Below are 22,120 nucleotides of genomic sequence, written 5' to 3'. Positions count from 1 at the left end.
GTGCACTTCATTTATTGAAAAGTGTCACGTGTGTTTTTCTTATGAAGGACTGAATAAATAAAAACATGTGGATGCTACGCAGGGAAAAGAGATTTAAAAAGATTTAACGATCAAAGGATTTGGAGACAGAATGTTCCATAACCATCAAAAATAAATCACAACCAAGGATGCTCCAATGCGCAGTCTTGAACAACTGTGTTGTTCAAAAAAGCAGTCAAGATGAGTTTAAAGACTCTGAACAGGCAATGTGAAAAATACATTTAATATCTCAAACCAAAATATTACTTGGAATTTATCCCTCCACCCAGTTAAATTTCACCTGAGCATCAATGTGCAGGGTTTGTACCAGTGGGTGACCACGGTGTCCCTCGCTCTGTGACGCATCATGACGTATCCTCCAGCCTCGTTCTGACAGACAGGTGAACGGGGCGACGACGCCATGTTGAGCGAAAACGGAAGTGTATCACTCTGCTGTTAAAACATATTTTGAATGTTTGCGAAGAGGAACCGGACACTTTAGAAGTAAAAAACTACCTTGGAGGCATTGGAACTGAATTATACTTTTATTTACCCGCCAGAAAGGAACATTCCTCTTTGTGGGACTCTTTTGTGCAACTTTACACTGACTGACAGCGTCAAATCACTTCACGTTAAAGATCGGGACTTGAAGATGCCGCTGGCGCAGTTTGCAGACCCCTGGCAGAAGCTGCCCGTGGGACATATGGAGAATGAGGTGGGTTATGTTACGTTTAGGGTGTTGAAGAGTGTTATTGTATGATGTCACGTTTAATCCGATTCTTCGTGTTACAGAGGAATGTCAGTGTACAGTCTTGAAGTGCATATTTGGACTAGTAGTTTACAGTGTGCAAACTCTGAATTCAAACAAAAAGCTCGCGTTTCAGAATTTCGCTACTTTTCAAACACGTTACTGAATGCAGAAAGTGCGCGTTTCGAAGTTATACGCCGATATTAAAATGCAACAAAATATTAAAAGCGACATGACGTGTGTCTTTTAAATCCTAACATAGAAATATCATTGGACCAAAGTGCCTAGCTAACTTGGTAAAGCTAGAGAATGTGTAAGCCGTCGAAGCAAGACTTGACCGGACAAGCACAGTATGTGTGTGTGTGTGTGTGTGTGTGTGTGTGTGTGTGTGTACCTGTTAGATGTACTTGCTTCGTTCTTACTTAAAATGGACACATTTGTAACTGGTTGAAGTTTGACTTGAGTATGCATTGGGCAATAAGCTCAGGGTGGGGAACTAACTTCTCGTACACAGACTCTTTCTCAAATCCCAAGTTAGCTGCCTACATACCTAAACAGCATTTTGGGCGTCACAGGCATGCCCAAAATGCCATAAATGTGCAAAATACAAGTTTATGATACCCCCAAATGCTGTCTTGGTAGATGGGTGACCCATTAGCTTCTGAGACATGGTAAAAGTGTGTTACTTAGATTATGAAACCATAACCTTAAATTGCATTTTTGTATTCTGGACCTGTGGCTGGATTCACAAAACATTTCTTTAAGAATAAAATGCTTCTTAACTGCTAGGCAATTTTTTTCTTATTTTCATACATAAGAGAAAAATGTTAGAATATTTTGTATTCCCAAATATACTTAAGAATGTTCTTATCTTTTTTTTAAAATATTGTTCTTACCACAAAAAGCAAATCATCGTAAATAACCTCTTAAAATGAGGATAACCTCCAATATATCCTAAATCCCTGAACGCAAGATGTTTAGTGAGTTCATTGGGTTGTTTCAAATTAATTGTTGTTATTAAGCATTACAAAATAACACTAGCAAAATATAATTCAAATTACTACAACTAGGGAAGTGCACAAGTTCTCTGAATTGGCACCAACGTTGATGGGTGATGATTATGTGTGACATGACTTTGCTGGATTTGAAATTCAGTAACAGCTTTTCAAAAACTGGGGGAGTGCACGAATAGTAGAATATTTGAGTATTCGATCTGTAATAATTAATTAAAAATAAAAATACCATTTGAATTTTGCTACATGTTGCTTTGCTGGCCGTAAATGCAGTGAATCCTTGATGAATTGTAAGCACCCATGCTAAAACTCACAGCTATAACTAGATATGTTGGGTGGTGCTGTGGAGTGTGTAAAGAAGTTGATGACAGGTGACAAACTGTTGTCGTCTGCCTCTAGGCGCATTGATGTTTGTTTTGTCACATTGATCAAAATGATCTTACTCACATTTCAACAAATAGATTAACAGTAGTTATCACAATATCAATGTACGTTCTGTACAATAATTGGCAGTCTGTTTTAGTAGCTTTTTTTGTTTGCTCTGTTTGAGCTTAAATGCTTTTGTTCTGTATATTTTTGTTTACACAGGTTGTTTAATGTTTTCAACTAAAAGGAAATCTCAAGATATAAGTTTGTTGTGTATATTGCCTAATTTTAATCTTGTTTAGAAATGGTGACAAAACTGACAAAAAAAATGTCTTTCTCGTTAAACATAATTTATATAAACAAGTATTCGAATATTCATTTTTTTATAAGCCCAAATATTCAAATGCAATATTTTTGAAAAATGCCTATCCCTAAAAAAGTCAAATAGGGACATCATTTTTAATTTGAGCCTAATTATGACTTTTTGGCAGCATTCAGCACATATAAGAGTAGACATTTTTTCTTAAGAAAATATTTGAGAATTTCTTAAGAATTTTAGAAAATATTGAGCTTAGGAACATTCTTACAAGCTACTTGAAATGTATCTATGACATTTTTTAACTTCTTTTTTTATGAAGATTTTATCAGAATTTGATCAAGTTGACTCCTTATTTTATCTCAGGATTGTGTCTTTCTCTCTATGTTCTGTATGTGTGTACTGTGTTTTTTTTTAAAGAAATTATTACTTTTTTCAGCAAGCAAGTATGTATTAAAGAGTTAGTTCACTTTAAAATGAGTACTTTTTACTTTTCCTCTTTCACTCTTGTGGGAAAATGTACACTTTGGCTTTACTGACTATTCTGATCAAGAAGAACAGTACTTTTACTTAATTAATTTACTTGTATTGTTAACCAAATTTCACATTCATAAGTGTAAATTTACCAATAAGAAACCAAATTTTATGATTTTGTTGACTGAAATATGTATATATATTGACAGTATCAGAGACTCTTTGAATAAGAAAGCTTTAAAGGGAGGGTATAATGCTATTTCATATATTTTGACTTATTTATGCTAAACATGGCCAAAGTTTCAAAACACGAGTTGGACGTATGAGGGCGTATTTCAGGGCCAAAAATACTCATCCAAATCCTCATAAACCTTGCAGTCTTTTTTTCGAGTATGTGCCTGTGTGACGTCAGAAAGGTCAGAATTCCTTGTACAGGCACTTCTCCCGGAAGAGCGCGCACGCACACGTCGACCAGAGCGAGAGAGAAAGAGCATGCCCATCAACACACATTTGGCTTTACAGAAGTCGTCGGCAGCACTGCACAGGTCACAGGACTTCACGAAATCAACAATGTCACCAAATAAGTGTGTTTTTGGTTGTGAGGGAAAGATAACCTTGATTCCCAAAGAACCCAGCGTTAAGTGGAGCTCAGAGTTTTGTGCTCACGCATTACATTGATGCACTCTCGATATTTGTCATTAAAATAACCATAGAAACTGATAGTGTTTTTCCGTGGCTGCTCGAGCCCTCAGGATCTGCGCTTATGGTTTCATAAACAAGGCCCAGTTCTACGCTGGATTTACAGATCGTTTGAAATTGAAAGATGGAGCGGTCACAGCAATAATGATCCCGGTCATGAGTCAGAACCGCAGTAATGAGTAAACTGCTTTTGTTCGCAATAGGCGCCTAAGTGCATATAATGTGAACAACACAAATGTAGTGAATTCATAAATTCATTATTCATCATTCAGTATACGCTATATTCATTATAGTGATTCAAAAGTTATCCAGGGATAATGCGATGGTGTATTGTGTGTGTTTAAGTACATTTGTTTAGCTGACTATTGATAGCTTGCAGATGATCGCTATGCAAAATCTGCTCGTGCTCATCACTCTTTAGCTCTGCTCACACGGCACGCCTCCAGGCCCTCGGCTGTTTTCGGAAAGACTCGGTACGGCGTATCTTTCTTTTATAAATATGATAAAACTAAAGACTTTTCAGAGATATGAAGGATGCACTACTACTCTATACTCTCTAATACCCCCCCCCCCCAAGAACTTTGAAAGCTTGTGAACTTTATAATACATTTATTTGATTTTTTTTCTATGTTTATGTATATTTTCTATCTTTGCTTTGCTTTGATATTTACTTCCCCCTGGCAAATGTTGTTATTTGTTGTCATTTGTTTTTCTTTTTTTCCTTTTTGATATTGTTTCTTGATACACTGTATGTTATTGTTCTTTGAATAATAAAAAAAAAAGTTCATTTGTCTGTTTGGATACACTGAGCATCTGAGACAGATCGGGCAGGTTATTTGTGGATACATCTATAGTTGTCGGGAGAATTGTCGATAATGCAGCGCAATATGGCAAATTTCAGCAGTACACAGTATGCACGTTACAAGGTAGTGATCACTGACATCATTACTTTGTGGTAGAATTTATATACCGGTAAGATTGGTTCCATGTGATATAATTAAATCTAGTGTATGATTAAAACGATGAGTAGGTCTAGTGATGTTTTGCTTGACCCCAAAGGAATTTAGTAAATCTGTAAACGCAGCCCCTAACGCATCATTTGTATTGTCTACATGAATGTTAAAATCTCCAACAATCAGTGCTTTATCAACATTAACCAATATAGTAGGGCCCTGTGAAATCCGTTTTATTTTTTCCTAAATTCCGTTTTATTTTTTTCCCAAATTCTGTGTTTTTCAGTTTTAATTTTTCTGGATTCAGGTTTTTTTTTTTTTTTTTTTTTTGGGACTCCATTTTAATGGTTAAATTAAATTTTAGTAATCAAAAAGCATGTCTAATCAATGGAAATAATGAAACTTATCTAATTTACCAACAATTTATTAAAAGTTTAACATAAAATTAAATTTTTTAGGGCCCAATGATATACGTTTTATTTTTTCCTCTCAAATTCTGTTTTATTTTTACCAAATTCTGTTTTATGTTTTCTGTATGATGATAGTTTTCTAAAACAAAGCGGTTAAATGCTGATGAAATGACTTTCAGAGCGGCTCTGGATTTCGTGCGTTCATTTCCTCATATAGTGAGGCGACAGAGGATGAAAACATCGCGAGCGTCACACGGGCTTCAGTGTGTGTGCGTACATGCATGCTGGATTCTGTGATTTCGTCCGCGTTTTCTGCATCGTGGAAATCATAGGGCCTTACAATAGGTCTGAGAGAAAATCTGCTCTTTTAGGAAATCAACATAGGGCCCTGGAGATCTATATACATGGTAGCCAAAGCAAGAGATAGTAGGGACTTTTTTCTTATATCTGAGAGTGTAACATTTAGCATAAGCACTTCAAATTAATTAAACCTGTTTTCTGTTTTCTGAGTAACATTAAGAATATCTATAGATAGTTACACAAACATATCACTTGGCTTCAGAAGGCCTTTATTAACCCCCCGGAGCCATGTGGAATACGTTTATGATGGATGGATGCACTTTCTTGAGTTTCAAACTTGTTGCCCCTTTCACTGCTATCTTTGCAGGTAACTTGAAAACATTTTTTAAGCCCCAGTAGCGATAATCCATAAACTATTTTGAGAGTATATTATTATGAGTATATAAATTTGAGTAAGGCACAGAAACTCTGCTTGCTCAAGGGGGCAGTTTTAAGTTCTGTTTCCTTTGATAAATGCTGTCTGAGTTGATAAATAGTAACAAGCATTGTCTCATTCTGTTAGCCCTCTATCCTCTGGTACTCTTTCCTTAATTAACTTCCCTTTGATCCAGGCTAATCCCGTGGTCTGAAAATAGCTGTCCTACGCTGCCTGTTTTTAGGCCCCTGTTTGTGTGTGGACCTATAAATAATCACTTAGTCTGTGTCTTTAAGTAAATAACAATCTTCCACACTGCCATTTTACTGTCATGTCATTGTCAACACTTGGTCTGGTGATTTGATATTGCATATACCAGACCTGCATGATTCTGGATGAATTAAGAATCACATTTTTTTTGTTTGTTTTTTTGTTTAAAACAACCACTATTCTCCTACGATTAGGAATAGAACTAAATAATGTCATTTACTAGAGGTTCTGACAATGTTAATTGTTGCAGTCTATTTAAAAATATTTAATATATATATATATATATATTTTTAAAATCTGTTTGGATGAACGATTCAATGACTACTCAAGCTTCATATGCACATTTCATATGTACTTATGGTGTTGTGGACTTAAAATTGCCGCAGTGTGATCATGAAGTCCATGTCCGTAGGGTGTCCTTTTTTGTCAATGTTTTATTACAGGATAAATCAGCATAAAAAAAATCTTTTTCTGTTCCTTTAGACTGCTTTTTGTTTTTCGGTAATTAACAGATGTGATTTATAGTCCTTGCAAACGCACTTGTAATAGTAACATGATGTAACAAAGTATTTAATGCCGTTTTGTGATAATATTTTTCCTGTTTTGTAGGATGACTCCATGGTAGATGATGATGCTCCTGTTCAAGTAAGTTCAAAACTATGTAAATGTGTGTGTGTGTGTGTGTTTTATGTGTAATCATGTGTCAGTGTGTGCAGTTGAATGTAGTTTGGGTGTGTGTGTCTGCATATTAATAATGATAATAATACATGTTTATATAGGACCCAAGGACGCTTTACATAAAGTTAGACAGTATGTCTGTCAAACTGAATTAATTATATTGACAGATTACAGCAGTTCAGCTTTGTTTCCTCACAGTTTATCAAACAAGCTCTTTGTTCACAGCTTGAGGAGAATTTGATCTACTGTAATGCCCCACCGTGTTTGAATTCAGAGATGTGCTTCCTATGTCAGCTAGTTGGCTTTTAACATCACATTTCCTGTCTCAGAGGACAGCCTGGTTTTATTGGTTTCCTGTTGGATGAGTGACATGGCAAGCAGCCAGTAGGAGAAGAGGATGTTCAGCATTCTCTTCAAGCAGAGCTTCATTTTCCACTCACCCAGCAGAAACTGAAAGCTGTCATAGATCATTTCATGGGGTCAATTGCAACCCAAACCACTGTGTTCACTTACAACTGTTACACTGTTTAAAAGTTTGGGGTTGGTAAGATTTGTTTTTTAATGTTTTTAAAATAAGTATTTATGCTCACCGAGGCTGCATTTAATGGATCAATAAAGCAGTAAAACTGTAATATTGTGAAATATTATTACAATTACAAAAAAACCTGTGTAACTTTATAACTTTTCTGTTTTAATATATTTAAAAATGTAATTTATTCCAGTGATGGCAAATCTGAAAATTTAGCAGCCATTACTCCAGTCTTCAGTGTCAGAATCTGAATGATCCTTCAGAAATCATTCTAATATGCTTATTTAGTGCTCAGGAAATATTTCTTATTACCAGTGTTGAAAACAGTTTTGCTGCAGGATTTTTTGATGCATGGAAAGTTCAAAAGAACAGCAAGTAGTTTTTTGTAACCATATTAAAGACTTTTGAACAATTTAATTTGTCCTTGCTTAATAAAAGTATCGATTTTTTCAAAAAAAATCTTACTGACCCCAAACTTTTGAACAGTAGTGTATATTTTGGCCTGTCCCATTGAATGTGTGTGTGTATATGGGAAGGAGGACTGTTGAGACATAGTGTGTGTAACACCCACGCTCACTTCCTGTTCCTGTCGTGAGGTGTCCCTCAGACATATCCTTGGTCACGCTTCAGATAAAATCTCTTCTGAGATCTGCTTACACTGTCTAGGCTACTCTTTCTCATGTCAAGCCCCATCAGTCATCTCATCTGCTCAGAAGCTTCTAGAATTGAATTCATAAATTCAGTGTTAGATTCATTTGCAGAATTTATTTTATGCATTTTATGGTTGTGGCATGATAACAAGAAACTTTATCAAATTTAAAACGGCACATCAGAGAAATTCACTTAACTACAGAGAACAAACATTAATTTCTGCATCCTATACAATGACACATTACATCTAAATCTCCCTCTAATTAATGTAACAAAGCCAAGTTAAAGGTAGGGTAGGCAATGTTTTTCATAAACACTTTTTGTTATACTGGTTGAAAATTTCTTCACATCCTGATGGCAATCACTAACAGAAGTGGTCTAAATATAAAAAAATGCACATATCTTCCATAGAAGTCTCAGGAACAAAGAATGTTTGTCCAATCATTGAAGACATAAAGTCACAGAGCTTTTGAGTTGTACGATATATCGTTTTACCATCAATATCGCAATATGCACATCCGCAGTAGTCACATCGCCTGAAAGCATGTGATTTGTGGATTAATTGCAAAGTTTTTCATCATAGAGTGAAAGTTTACCATTTGCATGTCAGTTTAAACATCAAGCACAGGAGAGCCACGCATGCAGCACAAGAACACCAAATTTGGTTCTCTTTTTCTTTTGGGCTTGGACCACAGCAAAATGAAGTCAATGTCCATCTTGGCAAGTATCCTCGTAAACACAGTTGGTTATGTGTTGTAAACGATTGAGAAAAAAACGGATGCGTATCATTATATTGGATCGGTGGATTCGTCTTATTCGTCTTCTTAGACAGCAGCCTAATACACCCGCAGCTTTTTGTCACCAATGCTAATCAAACAACAAAAGAGAAAGAGAAAATCACTTTTGTAGCTTTAACAAAGATAAATTGTATTAATGAATGAATTAATTATATTTTTTATTTATGCAGTGAAGAAATGAATGACACTGTCTGTTATTTGATCAGCTTGTAAATATTCTGCCATCTAGAACTGCTAGTGAAAGCAGGTCAGGAGGGAAGTGTGGATTATTAATGAAGCATGCAGTGTCCCAAAAAACATGGTTAAGGCAATCAAATAAAAATAACAAGGCTGTATGTATGTTAAACATATTTGCTCTGAAATTCTTCTCGCATAAAAATACTGTACATACAAACATTTCTATGTGCTGGCACAACTTGTATGTCACATCAGTTGCAAGTGCTGTTTTACACATGCACAAACACACACACGTATGTCCCATCGCTTTCTTTAAGTTATTTTTGACCTCTGTGGTGGATATTGATGTCTCTGGTCTTTTTCCACCATCAACAGATTATCAGATATCATCCACCATTTATCTAATTCATGTTGGCAGATTAGTGTGGCATTTATTGATCAAAATCTGTGTGGATGATTAGATTATAAATTACTACCTCCCTGCTTTCCATCTCAAGTGTATGTTAAGGACAAGAGAGAGCAGGAGGGAAAGAAAAAGGAGATATGATATGTAGCACTCTCAGCTCTATCTGACCAGTTTTAACATTAATTAGCATTTTAGTGTCTATAGTTGGATGATTCTGACATGGCACTCTTATTCTGTCTCTGAAGATTCTCTCTTTCCTGATCTCTTCCTCTGCTCATTTGTGGGCATTCAGTCAGTTATAAGGTTTAAACCCTCACTGCTTGTTTGTGGTGTTTATTCTCTTTCTCCTCTCACAGGCTTTGGCATGCTGCTCCTCTGCAGAGACACCAGCCATCCAGGCTTCCCTTTAACATCCTCTCATAGTGTGTGTGTGTGTGTGTGTGTGTGTGTGTGTGTGTGTGTGTGTGTGTGTGTGTGTGTGTGTGTGTGTGTGTGTGTGTGTGTGTGTGTGTTTGCCTGATCCTCAGTAAAAAAAAAAATTTGGGCATGAGTTTATATAGAGGGTATGCATTGATGTCACTTTCCCACCGGAACGCCCCCTCAGCTTGACTAAGTGGCCAAAGAGCCTGCTGCATGACTGGATTTAATAGGGGAAACTGCGAAAATGGGAGTAAAACAATTAAAACAAACGATTAAACTAAAGGTTAGACTCGATAGTGTTCCTTACAACTAACCAAATATCCGGTAACCCATTAATATTGACATACAGCCAGGAATAGTGTTTTCTGTTATTTATATGTGCCTGATTTCCAGGGGAAATACATAAAGATTTGACGGTGAATGCTTATAAAAATACAATATAGGTAGGTATAAATCTTTGATCATTTATATCAATGAGATATATATATATATATATATATATATATATATATATATATATATATATATATATATATATATATATATAATTAGTCAAATCATCCAGCCCTAAAACTTGAATAGTTTTCGTCAGTGTTTATTTAAAAACACCCAATTATGCAGAATATAAGATTGTAAATATTTAATTGATGACTTGTCAATATAAAATATAACAATACTAAATATAGGGTATGATTTTACCCCTAAATTCAATATATTGACACAATGATAACTGCAAATCCACATTTCGCTGCCTGGAGTCCAGTTGTTTCTGTGAATTGCAGCGATCCATTTGCTTCTATACCTCAGATTTCTTGTCAGATCTATTTGTACAGTCAATTGCAAAGCTCTTTGCCATTTTGGATGTGTTTTGTTTGTTTTTCGTGGCATTCATGCTGAAAACCAGTGCTGCAGCTCAGTCTTTTTGCCACTCAGTGGGCGTAACCGCAGTCGCTCTGGCTGACGGTGACGTCATGTGCATACCCTCTATTGATGTGATGAAGTGGTGTTGGTGTATCCTGACATTTGATTTTAGTGTTGTTGTTGTTGTTGTTGTTGTTGTTTTTTTTGAGTTACACTGCTGTCATCACTGTGTTTCTAACAGTACAGAACAAGATAAGTGATCCGTGTGTATGTGCTTTGGTGTTGTATTGCATGTTTTGTGGGTGACACAAGCATCCTCATATTTCATATATCTCTTTCATAGGATGAGGGCTCTGTCAAGGAATTCAGCATCACTCACCACGTCAAGGAGGGTTCGGAGAAAGCTGACCCACGACAGTTTGAGCTCTGCAAGGTTCTGGGCCAGGGCTCTTTTGGCAAGGTCAGGTGAACTGCACATATATGAGTTAAATGAATAAAAATGATTTGTTTCATCGTGTTTACATTTTAGAAGCATTGTTCAGCTAATAATGATGCTCATTTATGCAGGTGTTCCTTGTCAAGAAGATAACTGGGCCTGATGCAGGACAGCTCTATGCTATGAAAGTACTAAAGAAAGCTACGCTGAAAGGTGTGTGTTTTGTGTGTTGTTTTATGTCTTTTATCTTTTGCTACCAATTCAGTGTTATTGAACACATACACACTAAAAAAAGAAGTTTAAGTTATTTATAATGTTTGTTTATATTTGGGTGTGTGGTTTCAGTACGAGATCGAATGCGTACAAAGATGGAGAGAGACATCCTAGTTGAGGTCAACCATCCTTTTATTGTTAAACTGCACTATGGTGAGTTGACATCCCATCACCACCATCAGATTTTTATGCTTTATGGTTGTGCATTTCTGTTGAACTTTAATTGAACTTGCAGTACATCGTCGTATCTTGTTATCTGGATTTACTTTTAAGTACTTGCTTGTTAACTAAATTATTTTTTGTGGTTTCGTTGCCGAGCCCAGGGAACTTTTAAGAATGTACAATTTAAATTTTAGTACCCTTGTTACAGATCTTTCAACTTTAATTTTGATTCTTCAGCATTTCAGACAGAAGGTAAACTTTATCTGATTCTGGACTTCCTCAGAGGAGGAGATCTCTTCACTCGCCTGTCCAAAGAGGTGAATTACATGTCTAGAACAGATAAATCCAACATGTACACTACCATTTGGGATTGGTATGATTTTTTAAAAAATGTTTTTGAAATAATTATCTTGCTCTCACCAAGGCTGCATTTATTTGATCAAAAATACAGTAAAAACAGTAATATTGTGAAAATTAATTACCATTTTAAGTAACAGTTTTCAGTTTTAATATTTCTTAAAATGTCATTTATTTCTGAGCTGAATTTTCATCAGCCATTACTCCAGTCTTCAGTGTCACATGATTTTTCAGAAATCATTCTGTGCTCAAGAAAAAGTTGCACTGCTTAATTTGACTTACTTTCTGACGTTTTCCACTTGTTTTTTGCCATAAATATAGCCGTGGTAGTGTGGTGCTAAATTAAAAAACAAATAAACAAACTTTCAACAAAAAACTGAAAATCTTACTAACCTCAATGAAAATCTTAATAATCTCAATTTAATTGAGCACGCATTTAAAATTAAGAATTTAGGAATTAAAAATATTAAGACTGAATATTAGAATAGAGTAAGTTCTGCTAGTTATTTTACCGCTCATTTATGTCTTTTTTTTTTTTTTTTTTTTTTAGGTGATGTTTACAGAGGAGGATGTAAAATTCTACCTTGCAGAGCTGGCTTTGGCTTTAGACCATTTACATGGACTGGGAATCATCTACAGAGATCTCAAACCAGAAAAGTGTGTTTCTCACCTACATATTACATAAAATGCGAGGTTAGGGCTGTCGCAGTAAAGGAATTTCCCTTGCAGTGATTTTGAGTGGCTCAATATTGGATATGCGATATTATTGCCATATTATTATAATATATAAGATTATTATTTTGCTAAATAAATAAGCTTGTTGGGATATTATTATTTTTATATCAGTTTTGATTCTCGAATCTGACTGGACAAGAGGCTTTTCAAAAGTGCTGATATTTCACTGGCACATCTCTGCTTGCTAGACAGGCTGTCAGACAGTGCAGTTACTTTGTTATGCCAGTAGTTGGCAGCAAGGGACTGTCTTTATGAGTGAGTCATCAATAAACCTTCAATACCTTAATTTCAAGGTATTGAAATTGATTTAACTTTGAGTCCCACTTTCCAAGGCTCAACTGACCATCAGCTGGGTAACACTGAAGCTGATGTATCACTTCATAGAGATCAATGGCACCGATTCAATGCATTGAACAGCGTTGACTCCTGTCATGGAGCATTCAAACGTTGAAAGGATACTATGACAGATATCGTTTTAATTTTCTGACAACTGATGGCCAAGTGATTTGTTTCACAATTATATGACTTTTCCTAAAGAAGAAGGACAGACGCAGGTAATCGCATACGCACAGTTCTCTTGTCACTGTCTGCTCTTTCTCTCTGTGTTTCTGTGGGTATGTGGAGGAGCTGCCTGAGCTCCGATTCAGACACCGAGAGCAGATGAGATGACAAAGGCAGCGTGATAGGCTAAAATGTTTGTGAAATGAATTTTTATGTAAACACAATGGGCAGTATATCGCATCACCAAAACATATCTCAATCATATATATATATATATATATATATATATATATATATATATATATATATATATATATATATCGTCGACATACTGATTATCGTGACAGGCCTATGTGAGGTCACACAGCTCAAAGTACAGCAGGAAACTGCATAGTTACAACTACATGTTTGAGAACACATCATTTACTTGTAAAAAATATTTTAACAATGACTATATACAGTAGATATTAGAACGTTTATAATAACAACACTTTGACTAAAGCCAATGCATTGCACATTTTCATGAGTGAACCAAATTTGGATCTCTTACAGTATTCTTTTGGATAATGATGGACACATCAAACTTACAGGTATGTGTGTTTTATCACTGCATAATGATAAGGGCTTATATTGGTATAAAACTAAATCTTGAATTAACTCCGGTCATAGATATGAGCATTTTGTGAGAATCTTACAATGATAAATGTGTCAGTATGTATTAGATTTGTTGTGTCTGTGTATGTGTTACTTAGACTTTGGGTTGAGTAAAGAGTCCATTGACCATGAGAACAAAGCATATTCGTTTTGTGGTACGGTGGAGTATATGGCTCCAGAGGTCGTCAACCGCAGAGGTCATACCCACAGTGCTGACTGGTGGTCCTATGGCGTGCTAATGGTGAGAGGGGTGGGGTTAAGCTGAAATTATTCTTCAGTTTCAAATATCAAGTTTGTCAAACATAATATTTGTGTATCAGTGCAGTGATTATTGTGTATTTCTACCTCCTTAGTTTGAAATGCTGACTGGAACACTTCCATTCCAAGGGAAAGACCGCAAGGAAACCATGACAATGATCTTAAAGTGAGTCTTATTTCCTTAAAAATATTGATTTTCAGTATTTGCACTGACATTGTTTTTTGTGCCTCAAGGGCTAAGCTAGGAATGCCTCAGTTTCTCAGCCCTGAGGCCCAGTCTCTGCTCCGCAATCTGTTCAAGAGGAATCCTGGCAACCGCTTAGGTGAAAAAGCTCATTTTCAGCTAGTTTCAAAGAACAGGTTGTTCATGCTGAGTACATTTGGTGAATTTTTCAGTCTGTTCATTGAATGTTGGGGTTGGAATTTCAGGAGCCGGGCCTGATGGAGTAGAAGAGATCAAAAGACATTCGTTCTTCAGCACAATTGACTGGAATGTAAGTTTATAAGAAATTGAATGAATCACAAATTGAAGATATTAGCCCCAAAATAATAATTTACTCATCCTCATGTCTCTCTTACCATGTATAATTTTTTTTTTTTTTTTTTCAGTATCTGTCAGTATTGGACTTTTAATTGATCATGTGCATTTCCTCTATTTTTACATTTGCATTACCTTTGCTGTTATGCGCACCTAAAGTTAGTTTAAAGCACCAGTAATTATATAACATGCAGTCCTAATATTTATGCTTACAGAAATGAGTATTTTTTTCCCCTCTAGAAATTATTCAGAAAGGAAGTGCCTCCTCCCTTTAAGCCTGCCATCCAGAGGCCAGATGATACAGTCTACTTTGACACAGAGTTCACTGCCAAAACCCCACGAGGTAACTGATTAAAACATTCCCTTTTTTAGCAGTAGATCCATTTCTAGACACAGCAGTTGGGTGGTACTCACTTGCCTGTTTCTTTGGTCCCAGACTCTCCTGGTATCCCTCCTAGTGCCAATGCTCATCAGCTCTTCAGAGGGTTTAGCTTTGTTGCTATGGGAGTAGAAGAGGAAAGCCAGCCACCCATTCAGAGCAATGTCAACTTGAGCGGCATACTACAGGTATACTCGCATCATGTGCACGCTCCTCTCAAACCCCTTTAACATCTGTACACGTGGGAATAAAATGCATGTGTGAATGTTATCCAGCAACCCCACCGGAGCACGCTTCAGTTCACAGATGTGTATGATGTTAAAGAAGACATTGGTGTGGGCTCCTATTCCATCTGCAAGCGCTGTGTGCACAAGAGCTCAGGAATGGACTATGCAGTTAAGGTAACCGCATACCTTTTCATCTATTTTTATTGATGTGTTTATGGTTCTTACAGTTTTATAGAGGTGTATTGGCAGTTCTGATTGTTTTGTCAGTTGTAGAAGAGGTTTAATAATTTTTTATTGTTTTTTCAATGATACCCTATCATTCAAAAGTCATGTCATTAAGATTTAAGAAGCCTTTTATGCTTACCAAGGCTGAATTTATTTGATCAAAAATACAGTAAAACGGTAATATTGTGACTATTATTACAACTTAGAAGAACTGTCTTCTATTTTAATGTGTTTGTAAAATGTCATCTATTCCTGTGATGGCAAAGCTGAATTTTCAGCATCATTACTTCAGTCTTCATTGTCACATGATCCTTCATAAATCATTCTTATATGCTGATTTGGTGTTCAAGCACCATTTCTTATTGTTTTAAAGGCTGTGGAATTTTTGTGGAAACAGTGATACATTTATTTCAGGATTCTTTGATGAATAGAAAGTTCAATTTAACGCAAAATTGAAAGTATTCATTTATTAAAAGAATTCTTATTGACAACTTTTTATATAGTTCTGATTTTTCTGTTTGTATTGGAGTTATTAGACATTTCTCAATGGCTCTGATTGGATTGCAGATTATCAATAAGGAGAGGAGAGATCCAGCAGAGGAGGTAGAGATTCTGCTGCGATATGGACAACATCCCAACATCATTACTCTGAAGGACGTGAGTGACTTTTGTTTGTGTGCCTGTCTGTAGGAAACTTCTAACTGAAATATTCCAGGTGTTGTCTGCCATTATTCTGAGTCTGTGTGGTGTTATAGGTGTTCGATGATGGGCGATCAGTGTACCTGGTCACAGAGTTGATGAAAGGTGGAGAACTACTGGATAAAATCCTCAGACAAAAGTTTTTCTCTGAGAGAGAGGCCAGCGCTGTCCTCCACACCATTACAAAGACTGTTGAATATCTGCATGCCCAAGGGGTAAAAGCATTCACACACACCAAATATTACTGATAATATTTAATGTCCACAATAAATAAATGTATGATTACATGCATTTAAACATCCTTTTAAAGTGCCTTAAAAAAATCAACATGCAGCATTACTTAAGCAACACATTATGCTCACCGAGGCTGCATTTATTTAATCAAAAATACTGTAAAAACGACAATATTGCAAAATATTATTACAAATGAAAATAGCGGTTTTCTATTTGAATATATTTAAAAATCTAATTTATTCCCGTGATGGCAAAGCTGAATTTTCAGCATCATTAATCCAGTCTTTAGTGTGTTATGATCCTTCAGAAATCATTCTTATGATGATTTGCTTCAGGTAACATTTCTTCTTATTATTATTACCAATGCTGAAAACAGTCATGCTGTTTAATATTTTTGTGGAAAGGGTGATTTTTTTTTTTTTTTTTTTTTTAGGATTCTTTAATGAATAGAAAGTTAAATGAACAGAATTTATTTGAATTTATTAGATGTATTTATTAAATTTATTATAGAATTTATCAAATAAAAATCTTTTGTAACATAAATGTCTTCACTGACACTTTAGATCAATTTAATGCATCATTGATGAATAAAAGTATTAATTTCTCTCTTTTTCTAATCTTTGCACAAATGTTTGAATGGTATCATTGTTTCGACAAAAATTTTCAGCAGAAAAAAAAAACTTTTCAACATTGAAAATAATATTAATAAGAATATTACCTGAAGCAAATCAGCATATTAGAATGATTTCTGAAGGATCATGTGACACTGAAGACAGAAGAAATGATGCTGAAAATTCATTCAACTTTGCCATCACATAAATTACATTTTTAAATGTATTAAAATAGAAACAATTATTTTAAATTGCAATAATATTACACAATATTATTTTTGATTAAATAAATACATACAGCCTTGGTTTAGCATAAGCATAAGTATAAGTCTTCTTTCAAAGCATTACAAATTGGAATGTTTCTAAACTTTTGACAGATACTGTATATTTTCTATACACTATATTGCCAAAAGTATTGGGACGCCCCTCCAAATAATTGAATTCAGGTGTTCCAATCACTTCTATGGCCACAGGTGTATAAAATCAAGCACCTAGGCATGCAAACTGCTTCTACAAACATTTGTGAAAGAATGAGTCGCTCTCAGGAGCTCAGTGAATTCAAGCGTGGTACCGTGATAGGTTGCCACCTGTGCAACAAGTCCATTCGTGAAATTTCCTCACTACTAAATATTCCACGGTCAGCTGTTAGTGGTATCATAACAAAGTGGAAGCAATTAGGAACAACAGCAACTCAGCCACAAAGTGATAGGCCACGTAAAATCACAGAGCGGGTTCAGCGCATGCTGAGGCGCACAGTGTGCAGAAGTCACCAACTTTCTGCAGTCAATAGCTACAGACTCCAAACTTCATGTGGCCTTCAGATTAGCTCAAGAACAGTGTGTAGAGAGCTTGATGGAATGGGTTTCCATGGCCGAGCAGCTGCATCCAAGCCTTACATCACCAAGTGCAAAGCGTCGGATGCAGTGGTGTAAAGCACGCCGCCACTGGACTCTAGAGCAGTGGAGACGTGTTCTCTGGAGTGACCAATCACGCTTCTCTGTCTGGCAATCCGATGGACGAGTCTGGGTTTGGCGGTTGCCAGGAGAATGTTACTTGCCTGACTGCATTGTGCCAAGTGTAAAGTTTGGTGGAGGGGGGATTATGGTGTGGGGTTGTTTTTTAGGTGTTGGGCTTGGACCCTTAGTTCTAGTGAAAGGAACTCTTAATGCTTTAGCATACCAAGACATTTTGGACAATTTCATGCTCCCAACTTTATGGGAACAGTTTGGGGATGGCCCCTTCCTGTTCCAAAATGACTGCGCACCAGTGCAAAAAGCAAGGTCCATAAAGACATGGATGAGTGAGTTTGATGTGGAGGAACTTGACTGGCTTGCACAGAGTCCTGACCTCAACCCGAAAGAACACCTTTGGGATGAATTAGAGCGGAGACTGTGAGCCAGGCCTTCTCGCCAACATCACTGCCTGACCTCACAAGTGAGCTTCTAGAAGAATGGTCAAAAATTCCCATAAACACACTCCTAAACCTGGTGGAAAGCCTTCCCAGAATTGAAGCTGTTATAGCTGCAAAGTGTGGGCCAACTCCATATTATACCCTACGGATTAGTAATGGGATGTCATTATAGTTCATGTGCACGTAAAGGCAGGCGTCCCAAAACTTTTGGCTATATAGTGTATGTATTTTTTTTAACGTTTTAGTTCAATATTTACATAAATTAAATGTATTTAATTACATATTATATAAATCTATATTCAGTATGAGTCTATTAGGGTTAATAGGTTGGCACTTTATCAAATATATTTATTTAAATAAATATGCTTTTATTTATTTAAATATTTTATGTTTAAATATTGTTATGGTTAATATATTGGCACTTTGGTTGCAGGTAGTACACAGAGACCTAAAGCCCAGTAATATATTGTATGTGGATGAATCAGGCAATCCAGAATCAATCAGGATCTGTGATTTTGGTTTTGCCAAACAACTTAGAGCAGAAAACGGGCTGCTGATGACACCATGCTACACTGCTAACTTTGTTGCACCAGAGGTACCTGTTGACCTGTATTTGTTTTAGATGGGAGACTAGATATATCTAGATTTTGTTTATATTATATTATATTATATTATATTATATTATATTATAATGTGGTATGTGTGTTATCCGCACAGGTCCTGAAGAAGCAAGGATATGATGCAGCTTGTGATATATGGAGTCTGGGAGTTCTCCTTTATACCATGCTCACAGGGTACATTAACTTACTATACAAGTCCAGCTTTCAAGACTTTTTATCCTGCATTTTAAAGGTCCCATTCTTCGTGATCCCATGTTTCAAACTTTAGTTAGTGTGTAATGTTGTTGTTAGAGTATAAATAAAATCTGTAAAATTTTAAAGCTCAAAGTTCAATGCCAAGCGAGATATTTTATTTAACAGAAGTCGCCTACATCGAACGGCCAGTTTGGACTACATCCCTCTACTTCCTTCTTTAATGACGTCACTAAAACAGTTTTTTGACTAACCTCCGCCCACAGGAATACACAAAAAAAGGGGCGTGGTCTTGTTGCGCTCCCACGGAGAAGAGCAAGAGTTGCGTTTGTAGAGTGTGTTTGTCGCCATGTTGTCGAAACGCTGTTATTTTCATCCCGCAGTCCAATCACCTTTGTTTGGCCTTCCCAGGGACGCTATACTTAGAGATCAATGGTTACAATTTATGTTTAACTCGGTTCCCGAAAATTATAATCCACATGTAAAACTATGTGCAGCACATGTTTACAATAACACTGAGCGCATGCATCTCCACGTTATGGTAAGAGGCGTGACCTTTCCGGGCAAGGTGCGCTAAGCTGCTGTCGAATCACAGCACAGGAACCGCTGGCACAATCAGAACTCGTTACGTATTTCTGAAAGAGGGACTTCATAGAACAAGGAAGTCATCAGCCCGTTTTTATGACAGTGGAAACAGCGGTATACAGATAAGTAAATTATGTGAAAAATACTGTTTTTTTTTTTTGTTTTTTTTTACACGCGAAACATGAACACATGTTATATTGCACACTATAAACACAATCAAAGCTTCAAAAAACCACGAAAAAACCACCTTTAATTTTTTTAACACTCCAAATGTTGCAAGAAAATTAATGATTTAGCATGATGTAGTTTAAATGCAATATTCATGTCAGTTTGAAAACTCACCACTCTTGTCCATCCTTCAGGTTCACTCCATTTGCTAATGGCCCGGAAGATACACCGGAAGAGATTCTGGCTCGGATTGGCAGTGGGAAATTTTCCCTGACTGGTGGATACTGGAATTCTGTATCATTTGAGGCAAAGGTTGCAGGCTCTCCTTTTGTTTAACACACTTCTTAGCCAATTGTATGTTCTATCTATTTGATCTTTAATCTTTAAACTTCTTTGTTGACAGGACCTGGTATCAAAGATGCTTCACGTTGACCCTCATAAGAGGCTGACCGCTGCTCAAGTTCTTCGTCACCCATGGATAATCAACAAGGACAAGCTACCCAAATACCAACTCAACCGCCAGGACGCCCCTCATCTAGTGAAGGTTTGCATTGTAATAATAGTTTCAAATGTGAAACTAACAATATCAGAAACGTAATTATGCTTTCCCTGTCAGCGCAACAGCCCTATCATTATAATATTATGATGACTGTATTAATGCTTAATGCTTATGTTTGACTGTATTCTTATTCATATTTTTCCCTTTTATCTCAGGGAGCGATGGCAGCCACTTATTCAGCCCTAAACAGAAATGTTTCTCCCGTACTGGAGCCGGTGGGTTGCTCCACACTTGCTCAGCGCCGTGGTGTCAAAAAGCTGACCTCTACCGCCCTGTAATCATTCAAATCTAACCCCAAACTACAAATGGCACATAAGTTTGCGAGTTATCTGTCGATTCTAGCTTTATCATGTAATGGCAGTCCAAACCAAAAAAAAAACACTTTTTTTTTTTTTCTCAATTCTTGTAATTCATCATCGCTGTATCACCATGTAGAATATTATACAACACTCTTAGGAGAATGTTAAATTCATTTGCAGTTGTTTTATGAAAATACTCTAGAAAATGAACTTCATATGGAATTATATATATGAATATAAAAGTATTTGTTCAGTCTGTGTGGAGATGATAATGTATGATGTAAAGAGACTGTGGTACAGTTTGTTTTCTGTATTATGGTGGTGATTTCATGCCTAGAGACTGCATGGAACCGTACCATTGCTAGCATCACCAATCATAGCTGTGCCCACCCTCTTCAAGACAGACCTCATGTGCTGAAATGGCTTACTCAAGCTTTTCTTTTTAAGAGAAAGCTATCAGTTAGTGATGCCACTATAAGCAACTTCAGATGGTGTTTAAACATGGTGCAGTGTTGAAACCATTTTTGTGAAATCAAAGAAAACTATGCAAGTAAACTTACAATCCTCATTGTATGTCCCTAGAAACGTAGAGTGAATGTCACAAACCAAGTGTTTCGTGTTAATATAGTGTTTTAATTGGGCAAGGTGGTCCAGAAACCCTTTGTCATGCACATGTGTCTTAAAGGGCATTTGATTTACAAAAAAGGCAATCATATAGTGACCTCATCCTTGGAGTCTTTTTCCTCTCCAGCAGACCAATATTCTTCATATAAGAATCTCTCATCAGAACTAATATGAGGCAAATTGTATGCTGTATCTTTCATAATGGATATGGTAAAATTGTGTAGGAGCCGACTGTATGTGGCTATATAAGGACAGTTTGTGGGAATGACCAATATACTACTGTCTTACTCTGATTCTTAACACTCCTCTTTTTGTATTTTTGTTTATTCTGTTCTTGAAATTAAAGGGAAATATGCAGGCTGTATCAATCAAGATTGCTCCAGTTTTTTTAATCAGAATTTTAAAGACTATTCAGAACTTATTATTTTTATATCAGATAATGAACTTGTCTCTATGTATATGTATGTTTGTATGTGAGGCCACGTGTTTGGGGAGAATTGGGCCACAGGCAGTGTCTTGTACTGGAATTAATTTACATGAATTAGTCAGACTGTTTTATATTGTTGCTGCTGTATTTTAATAATCACAGTGCAAGTGAGAAATATGTCCTTGTGGTCTCTCATTGCCTCTATTGTATAACACGGGCCATATATTTTTTTCAGCACATTTGGGTTTGGGAGAGCAGGATTGTTTTCATGTATTAAAAATGATCAAGTTTAAACAAAATAAATCTTGCAATACAGTTTTATGTTTTTTTTTTCTTTGAATGACTCAACAGCATTGAAACTTTGAAAACATATTGTCCTCAATTAACACGTTTTTTTACGCATTGTATTTCTAGCCCAATAAAAATTGTCTTTGAGATTGTAAAT

General features: G+C 36.1%; 1 protein-coding gene across 1 annotated transcript; it reads left to right on the top strand.

Annotated features, from left to right (window-relative positions):
- The first annotated feature begins 351 nt into the window (after nt 1-351).
- On the top strand, nt 352-21,990 carry rps6ka3a (ribosomal protein S6 kinase a, polypeptide 3a). Its single transcript, XM_048187436.1, has 22 exons — nt 352-733; nt 6,592-6,627; nt 10,845-10,961; nt 11,069-11,150; nt 11,283-11,363; nt 11,610-11,689; nt 12,280-12,386; nt 13,518-13,555; nt 13,718-13,860; nt 13,973-14,043; nt 14,112-14,200; nt 14,307-14,371; nt 14,656-14,758; nt 14,852-14,982; nt 15,070-15,195; nt 15,814-15,903; nt 16,002-16,160; nt 18,635-18,796; nt 18,919-18,995; nt 19,961-20,078; nt 20,170-20,310; nt 20,481-21,990. The coding sequence occupies exons 1-22, from the start codon at nt 671-673 to the stop codon at nt 20,601-20,603; spliced, it is 2,202 nt and encodes a 733-aa protein (XP_048043393.1). The 5' UTR covers nt 352-670; the 3' UTR covers nt 20,604-21,990.
- Nucleotides 21,991-22,120: the final 130 nt, after the last annotated feature.

Source organism: Megalobrama amblycephala, linkage group LG4 (assembly GCF_018812025.1).
Source record: "Megalobrama amblycephala isolate DHTTF-2021 linkage group LG4, ASM1881202v1, whole genome shotgun sequence".
NCBI classification, from domain to species: domain Eukaryota; kingdom Metazoa; phylum Chordata; class Actinopteri; order Cypriniformes; family Xenocyprididae; genus Megalobrama; species Megalobrama amblycephala.
Note: the sequence above shows the minus strand (reverse complement) of the source record. Positions and strands in the feature narration are given on the sequence as shown.